This window comes from Balaenoptera musculus, chromosome 15 (assembly GCF_009873245.2).
Source record: "Balaenoptera musculus isolate JJ_BM4_2016_0621 chromosome 15, mBalMus1.pri.v3, whole genome shotgun sequence".
In the NCBI taxonomy this organism is placed as follows: domain Eukaryota; kingdom Metazoa; phylum Chordata; class Mammalia; order Artiodactyla; family Balaenopteridae; genus Balaenoptera; species Balaenoptera musculus.
In genome coordinates, this window is record NC_045799.1 from 29,878,634 (window position 1) to 29,897,787 (window position 19,154).

The 19,154-nt window shown below is 53.6% G+C and overlaps 1 protein-coding gene across 4 annotated transcripts in view; it reads left to right on the forward strand.

Moving 5' to 3' along the window:
* The first annotated feature begins 494 nt into the window (after positions 1-494).
* Positions 495-19,154, forward strand: part of EBF4 (EBF family member 4) — a 54,552-nt gene continuing 35,892 nt past the window's right edge. For 3 of the 4 annotated variants that reach the window (XM_036827459.1, XM_036827462.1, XM_036827461.1), the window contains exons 1-6: positions 1,218-1,354; positions 11,115-11,271; positions 11,508-11,571; positions 11,744-11,799; positions 13,441-13,514; positions 14,540-14,608. In XM_036827459.1, the coding sequence (XP_036683354.1) occupies positions 1,218-1,354; positions 11,115-11,271; positions 11,508-11,571; positions 11,744-11,799; positions 13,441-13,514; positions 14,540-14,608 (557 nt within the window). Of the gene's footprint in view, positions 720-1,217; positions 1,355-11,114; positions 11,272-11,507; positions 11,572-11,743; positions 11,800-13,440; positions 13,515-14,539; positions 14,609-19,154 lie in introns of those variants that run through there. The other variant, XM_036827460.1, reaches the window with a different exon arrangement.

Consider the following 19,154-nt stretch of genomic DNA (forward strand, 5'->3'; position numbering starts at 1 on the left):
CAGTGGCGACCCGGAGGCGGCGGAGGTTTCTGAGTGCGGCCCTGCTCGATCTTCCGGCTTCGCCCGGGCTCCCCCGCCGCGCAGCCAAGTCAGCTCCTTGCCCGGGCCTCCCGGGCCCACGCTGGTCCCTCCCGTTCCTTCCCGCGGCCTCGGGCAGGCCGCAGCCCCCAGCCCCGGCGACCGACTCGCCAGGGTCCGCCCCGCCGCGGCGGCCCGGGCCCGGCCGCTCCTCCCCCGATGATGTCACGTCCCTGGCCGCCCCTCGGCCAGCCGCGCCGCCCCGCCCCCGCCTCCCCCGGCCCCCAGTCCCCTGGGCCCGCCAGCTCCCGCCATCCCTCCTCCCGCCCGCGCTCCCTGCCTTCGGCTCCCGCTCCCCCGGGAGCGGCGGCGGCGGCGGCGGAGGCGGCGGGATGGCCCGGGCCCGCGGCCAGGCCCCGGGGAGCGGCGGGCGGCGGCGGCCGCGGCGGGGCGGCGCGGGAACCGGGCCCAGGGGGGAGTCGGCCGGGCTGCTGCTACTGCTGCTCCAGGTGCTGCCGCCCGGGGCTGCGGCAGGGCCGGGGCGCCGGAGCACGCGGGGCGCCGGCGGCGGAGGCGTCTGCTGGCCCGGCGCTGCCCCTGCCTTTCCTCGGGACGCGCGGCTGCTGCTGCTCCTGCCGCCGCTACCGCCGCAGTCGCCGCCGCCGCCGAGCTCCGCGCCCGCAGCCTCCTCCTCCTGGATGGTAATCAGCGTCCCGCGCCGGCGCCGCGGGCGGGTGGGCGGGAGGTGGGGGCGGTGAGGGGGAAAGGGCGGGCAGCCCCGCGCCCCCGCCTCGCCTGAGGCAGTTCAAGGGGCGCTCGGGCCCCCCCTCCGACGACCGCGGCCCTGGGCAGCCGCCAGAGCGCGCCTCTAGGGCGCCTCTGCGCGGACCGGGTGCCGTCTCCGCTCCCCTCCCTCACCGCCCCGCGCTCAGTCCGCCCGCCGGCGCTCAGGCCGCGGGGAAATCCCTCCATCTCCCCGCCCCGCGCCCCGGGAGGGGAGGGGACAGCGCCGGCGCTCGCGGACCCGCTTTCTCCGGGGGAGCGCCCAGGAGGCTGGCGCGCACTGAGCGGCCGGGACTGGCGCTGCGCTGCGCTCCTGCAGGCGCCGGGTGCCGTCGGGCGGGCGGAGCTGAGACGACCCGCAGCCTCGGCGGGACCGGATCCCCGGCTGTGGGAGCGCCCACCGACTGCGCGCCCTTATGTTTCCTGCGCAGGACGCTCTGCCCCGCGGCGGGCTGAACCTGAAGGAAGAGCCGCTGCTGCCCGCCGGCCTGGGCTCGGTGCGCTCCTGGATGCAGGGCGCGGGCATCCTGGACGCCAGCACCGCGGCGCAGAGGTAAGCGCTCGGACGCGACCGGGCGCGCTCGGGTTGGACGGCTCCGCGCCGCCTTCTCTCAGCTTGCTGAGCTGCTGGGGCGAGGGGTTGGAGGGAGCCCCAACTCTGCACTGTCCCGGCAAGCTCTTGTGCCCACCTCGCCCTGAGAGCCTCTGCATCTTCCTGAGGATGTGGGGCGGGCCGGGGCGGGGCTTCTGCCTCCACTCCTGGATGTCCCGGCTCTGATTTCTGAGTACCGCTTGCTGGCCCAGCCGTCCATGGCTCTAGAGGAGGAGGTCTCCCGGCTGCCCGCAGTCCCACAGCCACCAGCTGTTAAGGAACTGCTGACCCCTCCTTCTCAGGCAGTTAAGTGCCCCTCCTTGTCCAGTTCCATAGATCTCGGCCAGGAAAGGCACGAAACCCAGCCCCCTTTCTGCTTTCTCACATCCCTCAGAGTTGGAGGATGGGGACCTGTGGAGCTGGAGAAGCGGCTGGTGGGGAAGAGATGAGGTGGGCAGTCGACTTGGTGGAATGATTGGGACTGAGGATGGGTCAGGGCCGCTCAGGTCCCTCCAGGTGTTTTTCTGGTGGGTCCTACCCGAGGCAGGGAGTCCCTGGGAACCCAGTACCCACACCCATCTCCTCTGACTCCTTTGCAGGAGTCTGGGCAGGGAGCCTGGGTGGGGGATGGACTCCTGGATTTGGAAAGGAAGCATAATGGTTCGTTGACCAGCCCCCCACAGCACCTGGGCTTTTTGTATCCCCAGTTGTGAGCAAGGGGAGGGGAGGTTAGACATCCTACCTGGAGTTCTCAGTGCCTGGGACTAGGGAGGTGCTGCCTCTGCAGACACATGGGACACTTGGGAGCTGGGCTTCCCAGAGGTCTGAGCAGCTGCTTGTCCAGCAGCTGGAAGGGATTCTGCTGGGGGGTTTCCAGGACAGACCAGACCTGGATGCCAGCCACACATTCACATCCCCAGTCCTGTTCAGGGGATACCACCCCACCACCAACCCCAACCTCACCCCTTAACAGACACACACCTTGTTTCATGTTCAAACTGAATGGTGTTCCTGCATTCCTGTGCTTTCATAACTGTCCAGAGGGAGCACCGGGGCCTCTCTCTGGAGCTCACCTTTTTAGGAAGAGAAAGGGTCTTGCCTATGAATTCATATCCTTATTTTTACTCATGATATAACTTTTCTAGAAAAAAAAAAGGAAAATAGAAAACAAAACCCCATCTCTCTAAATAGCTACTGTCAATAATTTAGTGTATTTCCTTCCCATCTTCCTATTAACATATTTTTTTCCTGTGTTATACATACAATTCTGTATCCTGTTTGTTTTTCTGTTGGTTCTGGTTTTTCATTTAATTTGAGATGGTCAATTTCTTTGTCTTTTTCTCCACCACCGCCTTTGTGGTGAGAGCTCCTTGTAAGAGAGGAGGAAGTGTTCCAGTGGGGCCTCATGGTTTAAGGTTCCTATTTCTCTCTGACTCTCCCCTCTGTCCCTGTCAGCAGGTTTGATGAGCAGGAAGCCGATGGGAAGGAGGCAGTGCCCTTGTAGCCTGTGTGGGTGCAGGAAGTGTGGCGATGAGGCTCTTCCCATGAGATTGGGCTTCAGCAGTGTCTGCACGTGGGGAAGAGGTCTTGAGTGGGGCTGAGGTGTCCAGTCTGAGTCCCCAGGGCCGCATCACCAGGACTCAGAAGGCCTCCCCAGTTTGAGGAGAGGAATTTCTTCAGGCCTGGGCTGCTTATCTCCAAGTCCAGAGGCTTCTCGGTCTCAGGACACAGATTGGGAGCCCCCACATGTTTGGTTGCCTCTAGGCACCTCCTGCCGAGGGGAGCAGGTGGGAGGTACTTCTTTCTCATTCTTCCTGAGATGCCATCATCTCATCCGTTGGTTCTTGATCCTCCATCAGTCCTCTGTTCGGGTCTTTTCATCCTAAAACAACAATGACAGGAATTCCTTTCCCTGCCCCGCCCCCCTCTTCCACCTCCAAAGGCTCCTCTCCCTCTGTCTCGGAGGAACTTGCCCTGGAACACTCCCTGCAAGGCTGCTTGGGGTCTGACAGCTGTCTTTGATGCGCTCTTCGCCTTCCCCCCACAGCCGCCAGCTTGTCAAGGCTTCTGGACAGTGCCTCTGGGTCCTATTCCTAATCACAGTGCCCACGGCCAGCTCGTAACCGTGACACACACTCTTGCCCTCCACGACTTTCCTCCTTGGCTTGAAGGTTAACCCCAGTGTATCACCTCAGCCTGCTAGCCCACTGTCCCAGCCTCCCACCTCGCCCCCCGCCCCAAAACCGTCTGCCATGCACCAGGGGCCAAAGAAACATTTCCAAAGAACTCTTCTCTGATTGTGTCCCTCCCCAATTAAAAACTTCAGTGACCCACACACACACACTTCCTCCCAGATACTCAGCATTCAAGGCCCATCACAGTCTGATCCCAAGCTTCCTCTCAACCTCTGTATGACTCTTGGCATCCAACAATGTCTCTTGAAACAGTTCCCCTGCTCCCAGCACCCACACACCCACTGAATAAAATCTTACAACCTCTGGGACCCTCCCCCCCGGCACCTTCTCTCTCTGTGCCCTCCCATCCAGCCCACGGGAGCAGTTCTCAGTGCTGTCTAAGGATGCTTATCACAGGCCAGAGTCAGCTGTGCCCTGCCTGTCCTGAGCTTCCTTGCCCTGCCAGCCTACACCTTCCTTTAGGGCATGGGTGGTGGCTCATTCATCCTCGTGTCCACAGCACCAGGCTCGAGCAGTCAATAGGGGGTAATGAGTATCTGCTGCAGGAAGCAGGAGTGCATGTTAGAAGGTTACTAAGTCCGTTTTTGTTGGGCTTCGCTGTCCACGTTGGTGATCTACCTGACCCCAGGAACCAGGTACTGGAGCAGCTGCTGCTGCCCAGCTTTACAACGCCAGGGTTTTTCAGAAGGTGGAGAAGGAGGAGAAAGCCCAGAGCCTGCTAAGATCAGTGAAGGAGGGCCTGCCAACAGGAAGGAAAGTTCTGAGCGAAAGAGGGGTAGGGAGAAAAGAGAGGCTGCATACCATACACTGGAGGTAAGAGGGAAGGCTGGCAGGGTCTTCCTGGTGGGGAACTCTGCACAAGGATCCCTGGCCTACCCTGGACCAACAGGACTTTATCTCTCAGAACAGAAGCAGTTCTCCTCTCCTTCTGATGTGACTCCCAGCCTGGGGAGACTCCTGGAGCACCCAGGCTAGCCCTCCCCCTTGAGCTGGTCCCAGAACGCTAGCCGGCCCCTGAGAGGGAAGCCAGCTGGGGCTGCGTTTCCTGTAAGCAGCAGCAGGCTAGCATCCCTGCTAGGAAATGCTTTTGTTTGCTTTAATAATTAATAGCTCTTCCTCAGCCTGGGACCTGGCAGGCAGGCCTGTGGGTGGGTGGTGAGGGGGGTGGGCACAGAGAAGCAGGGTGGGCAGTCTTTGGGTAGAATTGAGAGCAAGAGGAAACATGGGAGAGCTGGCTAGTGAGATCCTCCCCTCCCCCCTCATCCAGGGACCTGGTGGCTGAGATAATTTCCTGGGGCAAGTGAGCAGAGCCCCTGCTGGGGCAGTGGGAGCAGGGGATATGAAACAGCCCCAAAGCCTCATCTCTGGCAGGCCCTTCTAGACCCAGGTTCTGGGCAGCTGCCTCTAGGCACCAGGTCCTCCTGCCTGCACTGTCGCATTGTCGGGGTGGGTTCACCCCAGTGAGCCTCTGCTTTTATCTTCCCAGGCTCTGGGCAGGGCTAGGCCAGTAGATCTTGGCTGGAGTCAGGAATGCCAAGCCCAGCTTGATGATTATCAGCAGTCCCAGGGACCCAAAGGATGCCTGCAGGGAGAGCCACGGCCAGTGGGATGCTTGGAGGAAGAGAGAATGCAGAGGAGAGGAAGGGGGGACTTATGCAGCCATGTTAGGATGGGGAAAAGAAGATCTAGATTTAGCAGAGACAGTAGGGAAATCTGAGACAAAGGATGAGATGCAGGAAATACACACTTTTACTCCTTCCACCTCCAGGGTGGAGGGGGGATCAAAAAGAAGCCTCCCCCAACTGCTGATGACAGCAGTGCTTCTCCCCATTTCCCCAGCATCCCAGATTCCAAGATGGATCAGGCCCAAGCCAAGGCACTGCTCAGAACCTTGGGCTGCCAAGGTAGGCAAGAGTTAGCATTTAGTAGAGGGCAGAGGGGTGCAGGGGAGACAAAGGCCTGAAGGTGCCTCTGGGGGAAGGCCAAAGCTCCAGTCTCGGCCATTGTCCTCTGTGGGATTTGAGATGCTTGTTTTAAATTGCTAGCACTTACAATAAGTACCTAATCAAGGATGTAAAGACTTATGAATGGCCTTCTGACCCGAGAGCGGATACTGACTGTGAAGGAGGTGTCGTCTGTCCTAGACAGCTGTGGTGAGGTCCAGCTGCTGCAAGAAGGTTCCTGGGTCATCCTGCTCAGCCTCGAAAAGGAGCATCTCCAGGGACCCCTGGGTGGCCAAGCAATAGCAGCCAGACAACTCTGCAGCCCCCAGATGCCCCCATATGCATCCCCCTGTACTCTGAAGCACAGGTCACCTGAATGACTCAGGCTGTGAAGGTCAGGTTGCCCTTGGTGTCACCTTTAGCCTGGATTCCCAGCACAGTACTCAGGAAGCCCACACACACCCATGCTCGGATGTCCTCCAACCAAAAAAATAGCTGTGCACACCCAAGCTTTTCTGTCCCATTCTCCTTTAATTTGGGGGCAATTTCAGAAGATGGGAAGGGGATGAGTGGGCCCTGGTGGAAATATGAAGATGAGCACTTTCTCCTCCCACATCCGTGCTTTTTACAGGAGCACATGCCCCACCGCCTCAGCACACTCCGGAGTTGATAGGAAAGGGTTTTGAACATTTTGTTGAAAACAATCTTTTTAAGAAAGCAAGGAGATGTGTAAATCATTTGGGAGTCTTACAAAAGTGGTTAATGTGGCTGTTTTCGTCACTCAGCTGCATTTACCTGGAAAAGACGCGTATGTGGCACGCTTTGTGCACTAATCATGCTAAGTGAATGAGACATTTCTGAATTATAGGCTCCAGCAATACACGCACCAGGTGAGGCAGTTCTTGTGCATGTTGCCAGGCTGTACGCAGGCCCTTGGGCTGTAGCTTTGCTGGCTTCCATCACACCGCAGGCCTCTGGATGGCTGGGAGTTGCTACCCCACCCACGTCCCTGGGGACCCTTGGGAAAGGGTCTGCTTCCTCTGCCAGCATCTGCCTCCTAAGGCTCTTAGACCGCCAGAGCCTGCTCCACCCACCTGCACAACAGGCCAGAAGCACCTGAGAGATGACGCCCCAGAAGCCCTCAGCCAGTGACTGACTGGAGTTGGACGATGAAGACCCCAGGTCCCTTGCTCAGCCCTCTGACTAGCTGAAGCACATGTTCTAGACTTGTTTCCAGAGCTCCCTGGGGGCTGAGCTGAAGCTGCCCGCAGTGGTAACTTGTGGATAATGCACCTGTTAGGGACTGCCTTTCCTTCTCTCTCTCACTCCCCACACCCGCCAGGGTTTCTTGGAATCACCTCCCACATAAAGTGTTCACATTTGAATCCTTGTCTCAGGGTCTGCTTCTGGGGAAACCCAGATAAAACACTTGCCTCTCCAGACTTCTGGGGCTCTCCTCCTGCCTCTCTCCCTTCTTCTAGATAAAGGATTCCTATCAATAAACATCCTTGCAGTTTCTCTCCACACCCCAGTGGGTGTCTTGGGCCACCCCACTTTGGAGACCACAGAATCAGAGACCTTGGCCTTCATCCACATCTCTGCCTCTAAGGTACTGTGGGAGCACATGTCTTCTCCCAGGGTGCCCCAGCAGGCCTCTCAGACCTCTCCACGGCCCAGGTCTGTCTTCTGAGCTGTTTGAGCATATTTCTGTGTCTCTTTCTTTCTGTTCGTTAATCTTGGTTTGCTTTCTCATTACAAGAGCATCAGCTCTTCCCAAGGTGAGTAGAGCAGAAGTCTCCCCCTCCCCCTCCGCACCCTCTCCCTTTGCAGCTTGCAGCTCTGCTCAGGGATGCTGATTGGTTACCCACTCCACGGGCAGGTAGGCGGTGGAGGTGCCTGGGAGAACCAGGAGAAGTCTAGACAGACCTGCATTTGGCACTCTAGCTGCTGTTCTAATCCGCATGTCCTTCTCTGCGTTCATAGGAAATACGAGGATTTCTTTAAACCCAAACCTTTTCCATTTCCCCTTGGTCTTCTCACTTGTCTCACAGGGGTATGAACAGGGTAAACTGGAGACATTCGCAGACCAGGAGCAGAGCTGGGCATGCCCAGCAGGGGTCTTGCCTATTCTGCCGTCCTCTCCTGGTCTGCTTGGGGTCATATTGTTCTGCTGTCATTCATGATAGTGATCCCTGTCACAGAGCTATAAACTAGCCGCCTCTGTCCCATTGCTTTGCATGGATGTGTGTGATTGTGCCTCAGACCCACTAAGCAAGGTGGAGAATGGAGGCTGATGCTGGGCTGCCTCAAGGGAAGTAGAATTGAGCCTGATCCCACTGTGGAGTCGGACAGTGCAGCCCCTCGATGCCCTGCAGCTGGCAGCACTGGCTACTGGTCCACAGACCCCAGGCAGGGGTACCTGCTCCCTTTCCCCTCCCCTGGTCCCCCCAACCACTCTCCCTGGGAATCCCCTCCTGCTGAGAGGGCAGGCCCTCTGCCTGGGGTGAAGGGAGCTTGGCTTGGGGCTTAGGGCAGACTTCCCAGGTCTGGTCCTTAGGAGCCTGGTAGGAACCCCAGGCAACCAGGACCCAGGACTGACTGGTATTTGCCAAGAGGGATGGATGGGAGAGGAAGCTCAGCATTATTGATTGACTCTTGGCCTGGGAAGTACAGGAGTGTCTGTTTAGATAGGGTATGTTGAGGGGTCCGGGGGATTGTGTTCTTGCTCAGCCTCCACCCCTCCTCTGTTAAGGTCTCTTTCTTTCTCTATACCCTCTCTCCCCACTGTCTGAGAGCCTTCCAGGCACCTTTCCTGGGCTAGATGACAGAGTAAGGGGCAGAGTGATCTGGGATGGCCCCACAGCTCACCTCCTTCTGGCCTTATCTACCCCCAGGTGGTCCTGTCCCTGGGGAGCCTCACTGCCCCTAAGCTGGTCCTGGGGGCTGGAGGGAGGAGTCAGGGTTGCTGCCTCATTAGCATATTCATCAACAGTAATCAGGGACCTGCTGTGATCAAAGCGGTCTTCAGGCTTCCCTGCCTCTTGGCAAGTGGGAAGCCGGAGGGTCAAGGCCTGGACGTGAAAGGACTGTAAGCCTGAGGCTGAGGAGAAGGGAGGGACACCGAGGAAGGAGGGAGGAGGATGATCCTGGAGCAAGGAACGTGTAGAAATAACCTTTGGTGGGGAAGAGAAGGTGTTGGTGGTGCCCTCCTCATCTTGATCAGGGACAAGCAAGACCCGTCACTTCTGCCTCCAAAATTAGCATTTTACATGGACGACTGAGGCTCCCAAGCAGGCTTTCAAGAGGAGGAACGGTTTTCATTTTATTGTTTATGTATTTACTGTAATCTGTATGAGTAAAAACACAACAAGCTTCTGAAGCCCATGACATTTCAGATATTATGGCTTTGCAAGAAGCCAAGTAAGAGTAAGTTGATTTAAAATTATATGAAGAAAAATATTAAGTAGTGATGAGTATGGCAGATGTTGTCACAATGGCATGTCCGTGATGGCACTCTGGTCTAAATGGCTCTCAAGACAGTTCCACCATTCTCTTCCTCGCCTCTGCATCCCTGCAGCAGCCTCTCACTTTTCTACCACACTGCCCTCCTTGCTTACAGCATCTTCTAAGCCCTGCCTGACTTCAGAGCCTTCTGGTGGCCTTTAGTCATGCTTCCCAAACCACATCCCTCCACCAAAATGCTCCGTAGTCAAGTAAGCATGGTGTGTTAGTTATCTATTGCCACATTTAAAAAAAAATCACCCCCAAACTCAGCAACGTAAAACAACATTCATTATCTCACACAGTTTCTTAAAGTTAGAAATCAGGGAGCAGTGTAGCTGGGTAGTTCTGGCTCAGGGTTTCTTATGAGGCTTCAGTGATCTGAAGGCTTGACTGGGGCTGGTAGGCCTCATACAGCTGATCAGTTAGTGCCGGCTGTTGGCAGGAGGGTTCAGTTCTTCTCCATGTGGACCTTCCGTAGGGCTGCTTGAGTATCATCACAACACAGCAGCCAGCTTCCTCCTGAGTGACTAATCCAAGAGAGTGAACAAGGCAGAAGCCACGTGTCTTGTATGACCTAACCTTAGAAATCGTATGCTATCGCTTGTGCCATATTCTATTGGCCACACAGACCAATCCTGATACAGTATGGGAGGAGACTATATAAGGACCTGACTACCAGGAGGCAGGGATCATGGGGAACCATCTTGGAGGCTCGCTACCACACATGGGGAGCACTGGCCTGAGCGGGTCAAGGAGGGTCCATTTCTGGAGGGTGTCCCAGGGCCCCCCACATACACTTGTGTATGCATTTCCCAGCAGTTGTGGCTATAGCACTCTTTTATAGAACGAGGACCTGGAGCCATGAGAGAGCTAAAGAACACACTTTGGAAGACCTTGGCCCAGAGAAGAAAGTCTAAACTCCATGGCCTGGTTTTTGTATGCATGGATAGTCTGGCACTTCCAATAAAACCTCTTCTCTCCTCACTTCACTCTTTGAAGTGGTCCAGTGACACTAACCCTCATACCTACAGCCATTTCTTATGCTGTTAGTTCTGCCCTTTTGCCTCCTGCCCCTGTTGAGCTCCTATTCATTCCTCAAAGACCAGGGGGAAGGCCACCGTCACCGTGAAGTCTTCCCTTCATCACACACAGAAAGAATTAATCTTTTCCTTTGCTTTTACCGTTTTTTATATAGTAACATCTCTTAAGGGGCACCCACCACTCTGTCTTGTGTTGCAGGTCTCTGTATCTGTCTTCCCTCCCCTTCCAGGTGTTTCACTGTGGCCCCACGTGGTGCCATGTGGCCAGCGCTTGGTACATCATTGGGGTTCAAGAAATATTTGGTGAATAGGGCCTTGGTTCTTCTCCTCCTCCTGCTCTCACCCTGGCTTTGCTTCTGGGACTGGTTTCTGATGAGCCAGGAGAAAGCAAGGCCAGACCAGAAGATCCTTCTGCCCAAGGGAGCCAGTGGTGTCTTCCTCCAAGCATGGAGGCAGGTCCCCCTATACCTGGGGAGGACATTCCCACCTTCAGCCATAGCCCAGGGTCCAGGCTGGGCAGACTAGTGGCCCTGAGCCAGTTCAATGTCTCTTGAGAGTCTGATGGACTTCATCATCTCCCAGGCAATACCATAGGCTCATGCACGTAGCCAGGAGCTGGGGTACAGTGGGATATTCATTCCAAAACCTCCCAGCTGCCCCTTGAGGCCCTAAAGGGCAGTCACAGGAGCCTGTGGTCAGTAAGATTGGTTGCTTGTTCATTTGGTTTTAGAGATCAGCCTTCCAAAATGTGAGGCCCAGGGAAAAGTCTGGGAAGGAGCCTGCTAGGGATGCCTCTGTTGTCACCTGTTGTGCTGCTTATTCCCATGGGAGCAAGCTGGGGTGACCTCAGGGCTGGGAGGCCTCTTCTAGAACTGAGATGGCCCTGGCAAGGGTGGAATGGGCCCATCCAATTTCTTGCCCAAACTCTTGACACATCAGAGCCAAGTCTTGGCCAGCCCACCTACCTGGTCAGAGGTGACGGGGTCTTTCTCTCTGGAGGGCACGTCCAGTGGTTTCCCAGCAACTTTCCTCCCCACAGTGGCGTGGGCCTGGCACGAGCACATTTTGAGAAGCAGCCCCCCTCCAACCTCAGGAAATCCAACTTCTTCCACTTCGTGCTGGCCATGTATGACCGGCAGGGGCAGCCGGTGGAGGTGGAGCGTACAGCTTTCATCGACTTTGTGGAGAAGGACCGAGTGAGAGGCTCATGGGCTCGCTGGGAAGGAACAGGGTGGGGGGGGGAGGGTTTCAGGGAACCCCCTCCCACTGGAGCAGATGATGGATAGGTGGTGGAGGAGTGGAGAAGGGGGTGGTGAATGGATGGGAGGGAGGGGGGTAAGGAGGAAGGTTGGGTGGGAAGGGAGTGGGGGGGATGGGGGTGGCTGGAGGATCCCCGGGAGCACCAAGCATTCTCCCTATCTTGTCCCTGCAGGAGCCCGGGGGTGAAAAGACAAACAACGGGATCCATTATCGCCTCCGGCTGGTATATAACAACGGTGAGTGAGGCCCACTGCCCACTGGGTACCGCAGCACCATGTGACACGTGGTGCCCCACTGTCAGGGTGGAGGGGGCCTGGCTTCAGCAGGGGAGGGTGTGGAGTGTGTTCAGTCATCAGAAGCCACAGGGGCTCCCCAAATAGCAAGCCCTCTCTGCCTTTCCACCCTTAGGACTTCGGACAGAACAGGATCTCTATGTGCGTCTCATCGACTCCATGTCCAAGCAGGTGAGCCAGCCCAGGGAATGCTCAGGCCTGTCCAGCCCCTTCTCTGACCCCCATCTCCCTGTGGTCTGAGCAAGCATCCTTGTCCCTGCCCCCACCTCCCCCATGCCTTTCATCCTCACCAGTCTAGCTGTCCACAGTTCTCTGTGGAGAACTGTCCACAGGAGGAGGATGTGTGGCTTTTGCCCTCTAGACAAGAAAAAGACAATATTTGTTCAACAACTTTGTCTTAGGTCCTGTTATCTAGAAGTTCAGCCTAGACGGGGATTCAGGTACACATGGTTTATTGGGGAGGAGGGGAGAAGCTCTCAGAAGGGGAGGGAGGAGAAGCAGGACAGGGCAGGGGATGCTCAGCAAGGATGTGGTCTCTGCTGGAGTCTAGCCTCAACCTGATCCACGAGGAGGCCTGGAGAAGGAATGGCACCAGAGTTGTTCCCCCTTGAGGCAAGGAGGCCAAGATTCTGTCCCCTGTATTGGTCAGTTACTGGCTGGGGACCACTCCCAAGGGGAGAGTGTAACCTTCCAGACGTTTTCAGGGGAAGCAGCTCCTGTCTGCTGAGAGCAGTTCTCAAGAGAAAGCCCTTAGCAGCTAATGCTACCCACAGCTGGGGGATGGGTGCACTGGTCCAGGAGAGGGGACTGAGTGGGGCCCCAGAGCTTCCACTGCAGACCCTCAGTACCTTGCTGACTTGAAAAGACAAGAGAAGGAGGCTCAGGGACCAGCACGAGGAGCTCGGGGCAACTGAAACCTGAGTCAGCCCTGATGGACTGTGCAGCCGCAGGGCCCCAAGCCTCAGGCTCTTCAGAGAGGTTGTGTGCGCTGGTAAAGGAGCAGGGCTGAGTCTCAGATGTGAAAATCAGTGGCCTGCAACTTGAGGTGGAGACTTGGGCTTTCCCACACAGACAGTCTTCCAGCAGCCTCCACCCAATCCCAGGGCAGAGGAAGAAGTGGTGTGTTTCTAGGAAGCCTGTGGTCGCCATGGTGTGGGAGGCGGACCAGGCAGTGGCAAAGTGGGATTGCATGGTCAACAAGTGTGGAAGGGGTTGGAGAATGTCCAGAGAGAGAGAGACCCACAAATAAGGGATGGCTGCGAGGCACAGAGGTTATAAGGTGGAAGCCAAATGTGTGGTTTGGGAAGCTCACTCCTTGCTTCAGGGCGGAGGAGAGGCTGGGGGACTGGCTGGGGGGGGTGGGGTGGGGGTGGTGGTGGCTGATCCAGCAGTCCAAGAGGGAGCCACTGGCCTGGCCTGCGGAGGTGATGGGGTGGGGAGAGGGACCAAGGAGCCGGCAGGACAGCCTGGAGGGACAATGCTTGTGAGAACCGTGGAGGTTGGAGTGTGTCTGCCCTCCCGGCAGCCTGACGTTGGTCATGGTGATCTGGGGACCTCCCTGCCCCTGAGCAGAGCTGGCTCCGGAAAGAGCTGCCTGTGGACAGACAGAATCTGTAGACCTCATGCCACTCTTGCCCATTCTGATGGTGGTACTGGTTTGGGAAGCCAGGTTCCCAGCTCCCTCTGCATTCCTGGGCTCCCAGAGAGAGTTGGAGGGCGTGCTCTTCCCTGGGAGCAGGGCCCAGCTGCCCCTCCACCTGGCCTTGAGAGGAGCCTCCTTCCCCTCCAGCCTGCGCACTTCCCCTTCCCCAGGCCATCATCTACGAGGGGCAGGACAAGAACCCCGAGATGTGCCGCGTGCTACTCACCCACGAGATCATGTGCAGGTGAGAAAGGCTAGGTCACCTGCCCCTGGCCTCTTGGCCCAACCCCTACCACTGCCACCAACCCCCTCCCCACTGATCCCCAGGGAAGCCTGGGGGTGGGGGGTGATGAGGGAAGAGTGAGGCCCCTGGGCACAGTGCTGGCTGAGGAGAGGGTCCTTGAGGACCCATTAGCCTGGCCTGTTTATGTGGCTTCTCCGAGTGTTTTTGTAAGAGAGGCCTCCTGCTGCTACTGGGAAGCTTAACTAATAAAGCTCTGGGGAGGGCTCGCTGGGAGATGGGGGCAGGGCCTGGGCCTCCTGGATTAGCTCAGAAGCTGGAGGAGGAAACTTTGCTGCCTCTTATGTGAACTTCAGGGCACCCCCTGGGCAGGCAGGATGGGGAAGAGGGAACACAGTGCTGGACTCCCCTTCCCCATTACCCCAGAGCTTGGCATTTCTAGGCAAGGGCTCCCCAGGAGATGTCAGTCAGGAAGGGTCCTCCGAGGCAGCTCTTCATACATGGAAAAGAAAATAGTGTTCAAAAATCTGGTTGGGACAGTGGCTACCCTTGGGAAGGGCAGTGACCAGGAGGGGGCATGAGGAGGCTTCTGGGGCGCTAGTCACATGGTATTTCTTGGTATGGGTGCTGGTTACATGGGTGGGCTCACTTTGTGATAATTCATGAGCTGCATGCTTACAGTTGGAGCTCTTTTCTATATGTATAAAAAGTGTACAGAGAGAGTAGGTGGTCAGCAGCCTGCCCTTTCCTGGATCCTCCAGGAGCAGCATGCCTTTGGGACAAGGGTTTCTTGGCCAACCTTATCCCCAGGGATAAGGGCTCTGCAGGTCCCTGTGTAGGACCCTCACCGCCTGTCTCCCCCAGGCCCCTGAGGGCGAGCCCCCCTGGCCCAGGGATTCCATACTCAGAGACAGGACATCAGCATCCTTACCCCGGAGCCACACACACACACACACACACACCACATGCTGTAATCTCCCTCTCCTTCACCCCCTTCCTCCTTCCCTCCCTTCTCATCTTTCCTTCAGCCGGTGCTGTGACCGGAAGAGCTGTGGCAACCGAAATGAGACACCCTCAGACCCCGTCATCATTGACAGGTACAGACTGGGGGAAGAGGGTCTGGCAGCTGCAAGGCCAGGGCAGGCTGGGATCAGCCACAGAGCACGGTGGCACCCACCACCCTGTTGGTGGCTCTGAGCAGAGAGAAACAGTCCCCTGACTGAAGCCCCTGGTGGCAGACATTCTGGGGCTGGGCATAAGAGTTGTGTGTCCTGAGGGAAGGAGCTGGAGAGGGCAGGGGTGGGGGGTGGTAGAGGCTGCTGGGCTAGAGGGGCTGGGAGGGCCTGGCAGGGAAGCGGGCTCTAGTCCTGGTGCCTGGTGCCTCTGCGCTGTTTGACTTGACTTCTCTGATCATCCGTTTCCTTTGTTTAAAAAATAGGGAAATACTTAGCAAGCTTCAATCATAGGATTGTCAAGGTGATGCATATGAAAATGCATTCTCCCACCATGATTTTCTAAAATTATTTTATTTCTTTTTGAATAGGAAATGCATATATAAGGTACAAAATTCAAGAAGTATAAAAGAGTAAATAATGAAAAGTATGTCTGCCCCACCCCTATGTATAGCATACTGTACACAGTCTTTCGTACTTACCTTTTTATTTGTAACAATATATCTTAGAACTCATTCCATATTGGAACATAAACCCTGCCTTGGTCTCCTTTTAGTAGATTAAACCATTCACAATGTACTAAAATTCAAGTTTAGGAGGGTTGACAGCAAAGGCTCCCACCTCTGCCGCTGACTCATCCATTGCCCTCCAAATAAGCAAGCATTATTACCAGTTTCATGGGTATCCTTCCTGAGATAGTCTGTGCAAGAAAATGCAGACACAAGCAGTCTCCTTATTCTTTTTTCTACTGCAAAATATTCCATTGTATGGATGAACTATAATTTCTTTAGTCTCTATTGCTGGACATTTTGGCTTTTTCATTCTTTTTCAGGGATAAAATATGCTGTAGTGAATTACTTTGTCCAGGTGTCACTTAGCACACGTGTGAATTTATAAAAAGGATATTACTAGAAGCAGAATTTCTGGGTCAAAGGAGATGTGCATTTGTACTTTTGATAGTTATTGCCAATTTGTCCTCTGTAGAGATTATACCAATTGATATTCGTACCAGCTATTTTGAGAATGCCTGTTGCTGTATTCTGGCCAATTAGTATGCTTTTTATTCATTCAACAAATAAATTTTTAACATCTACTGTTAAATGTTAACATCTACTGTTAAAATGGACCCTGTGCCAGGGTCTCTTCTATATGCTGTAGATTAAGCAGTGACCAACGCAGATAAAAAGCCTTGTGTCGATGGGCTTACAATCCAGTAGGAGAGATAGACATAAACTAACTGAATAAAATGTACAGCATGTTAGATGGTGATAACAGCTAAGGAGAAAAAGAAAGCCATCAGGAAAGATCAGAGAGTGCCCAGGAAGGGGCTATTGCAATTTTAGAGTATTTAAGGAAGGCCTCACTGAAACTATGACGTTTGAGCCAAGACCTGAAGGAAGTAAAGGAGCGAGCCAAGTATGAATCTGGGAGAAGAATGTTCTTGGCAAGAGTGTACTTGTCATGTTTCAGGAACAGCAAGAAGGCCCAGGTGACTGGAACGAGGGGGACAGTAGGAGATGAGGATGTCAGAGATACAATGGATGGGGCAGGAGGAAGGGCAGACCATGCAGGGCCTTGTAGGTTGCATGTAAGCCATTCTTGTAAACCATTGTAAGGACTTTGACTTTTATTCTGGATGACATGGAAGCCAGTGGGGGTGTTTGAGAAGAATGATATGACCTGATTTATATTTCGACAAGTTTTTAACTCTAGCTCCTCTGTTGAAGATGACCCGCAGCAAGCAAAGGTGGAGACAGGGAGATGAGTTAGGAAACCATAACAATTATCCAGGAGAGATGATGGAGGCTGCGACAGAGGGGATGTTATAGAGAAGTTTGTAAGAAGTGGTTGGATTCTGGATACACTTCATAGGCAGAACTGACAGGATTTGTTATGGAAGGAGAGACAAGGTGACAGGATGAGAGAAGTCAAAGACGGATCCAAGGTTTCTGACCTGAGCAACTTTAAGGGATGGAGCTCCTATTTACTGAGAAGGTGGAGATTTCAGGAGAAGCAGGTTTGGGAGGAGGAAGATCAGGAGTTTGGTTTTGGACGTATGACATTTAAGATTCTTGCTAAACCTCCAGGTGGAGATGTTGAAAAAGAGCTGAACACATGAGTGTGGCTCTCAAGGGGAAGGTCCAGGCTACAGATGTAGATTTGAATGAATGAAATCATGGAGGGAACGAGTGTTGAAAGAAAATATGAGCGGTGCAAGAATTGCATTCCGAGGTGTCCAATGTTGAGAGGTCATGGAGATGTGTAACCAGCAGAGGAGAATGAGAAGCAGCTGCCAGTAAAGTAGAAGGAAAATCAGGGGAGTGGAGTCCCAGAAGCCTAGATAGAAAAATTATCCCAAAAGGAGGCAATAGTCAACTGCATCAAATGCTGCTCATGGATATGATAAAAAGACTAAGGGTTAATCATTAGATTTAGCAATGTGGGAGACATTGGTGACCTCAACAGGAGCCATTTCAGTGGCAAAAGGGGCAGAATTCTGATAGGAGTATGTCTAAGAGAGAGTGGGAGAAGAGAGATTAGAGACAGTGACTAAAGGAACTCTGGACTTTCACCCTAAAGGGATCAAAGAAACAGGATGGAACAGGGTGGTGACAGGAGCACAGTGTAAGGCCAAGAAAAAGATATAGCTTGTTCAGATGCCAATGACAAAAACCCAGTAGGAAATGGAAAATTATGATGCAAGCGTTAGAAGGGAGAATGGCTGAAGCAATGTCCTCTAGTCAGCAAAGGGCAGGGTTTCTCCTGCACACGTGGAGGACTGGCTTTAGCTGAGAGCACAGACGTTATCCATGGAGGCAGCAGGGAAGATAGAGAACCTGGACATGGGTAAATGGGAATATCCAACATAGGAGCTTACGGATGTTCTTTTCTGATTGCTTTGTTTTCTCAGTGAAATAGGAAGCAAGGTCAACAGTTGAGGATGAGGATGGAGAGGGAGACACTAGGGCATGAAACAGTTGTCCAAGAGAGTGAGTGGACCATGGAAATGTTCTGTGATTGCCAAGTGGCACTAAGGGCCCACCTAAGATCTGTGGTCATAAATTTATTTATTTATTTATTTTTAAAATTTATGTATTTGGGGCCACGCCACGCGGCTCGTGGGATCTTAGTTCCCCAACCAGGGATTGAACCTGGGGCCATGGCAGTGAAAGCACCGAGTCCTAACCACTGGACCATCAGGGAATTACCTGTGGTCATAAATTAAAAGTGAGCAATTTCCCCAGTCCTGCTGAGCTGCACAAGTGCAGGTGCAGAACAGGTGAGTGGTTGCGTATAGCCAGAGTTAGGGGTTTGCTATGTGAACACGATGAAACATGAGAGGGCAAGAGAGTGAAAAGTGTAAGCAAGGGGTGTTTACAAAAATGGAACAAGGAATTTAAGCTCAGAAAGGAGAGGACTATGGGAGAGTGAAGAGAAGGCAGGATGAATGGAACATAGGTTTTGATGGGGCCAAGAATTACTAGAGTTGAGGTACTAGAAGGAGTTGGAGCTGGTGGTTAGGGAGTGGGTTGTCTGTAGGTAGGATTATTTGGAAATTCCGTTTATAGGTAATGTGTGGCCAAGGGAGGGTAGAGAGAAGGTCATTGGAGGAGAGATACTCAAGGAATGGAGAGAAGAATGTGTTGGAAGAACTATCTATTTACATTGATACTGAAATCACCAGGAATTATGTTTGATTTTAATGATTCTTTATAGATCCTAGATACTGATACTTTGTCAGGGAAGTATATATCAAGTAACTCAATGTAGTTGAATTTATCGATATTTTCCTCATGGATTTCATTCTGCTTTTTGTTTAAGAAACCTTTCTCTATGCTGAGTCATAAAGATATTCTCCTATATTTTCTTCTAAAGATTTCACAGTTTTTCCTTGTACATTTAGGTTAGTAATCCATGTGGAGCTAATTTGGGGCATGGTGTGAATTAAGGTATCAATGTAATTATTTTTATTTATGAATCACTAATTATTCTAGTATCATTTATTAAATAACTCATCCTTTCTTGCTGAGCTTCAGTACCACCTATGTCCTAAATCAAGTTTCCTTCTATTTGTGTGTCCGAGTCTAGACTCTGTGTTTTATTCTCTTGATCTATTTGATAATCTCTGTGCTAACATGGCATTGTTTGAATCACTCTATCTATATAAAAATAATGTAGACAAGCGTGTAGGGTAAGTTTCCCATCTTATCTTGTTCTTCAGGGAAGAACTGACTATTTTGGCCTTTTGTGCTTCCATATTAATTTTAGAATCCATGTAGAAGGTTCCACACCAACACACACACACACACACACACACACACACACACACACACACATCTTTGGGGGTTTTGTACAGTTAACTTATACATCAATTTGGAGGAGAATTCACATCTTTATGCTACTGAGTCTTCCTATCCATGAATATGGTTTATCTCTCCATTTATATAGATCTTCTTTAAAGCCTTTCAAT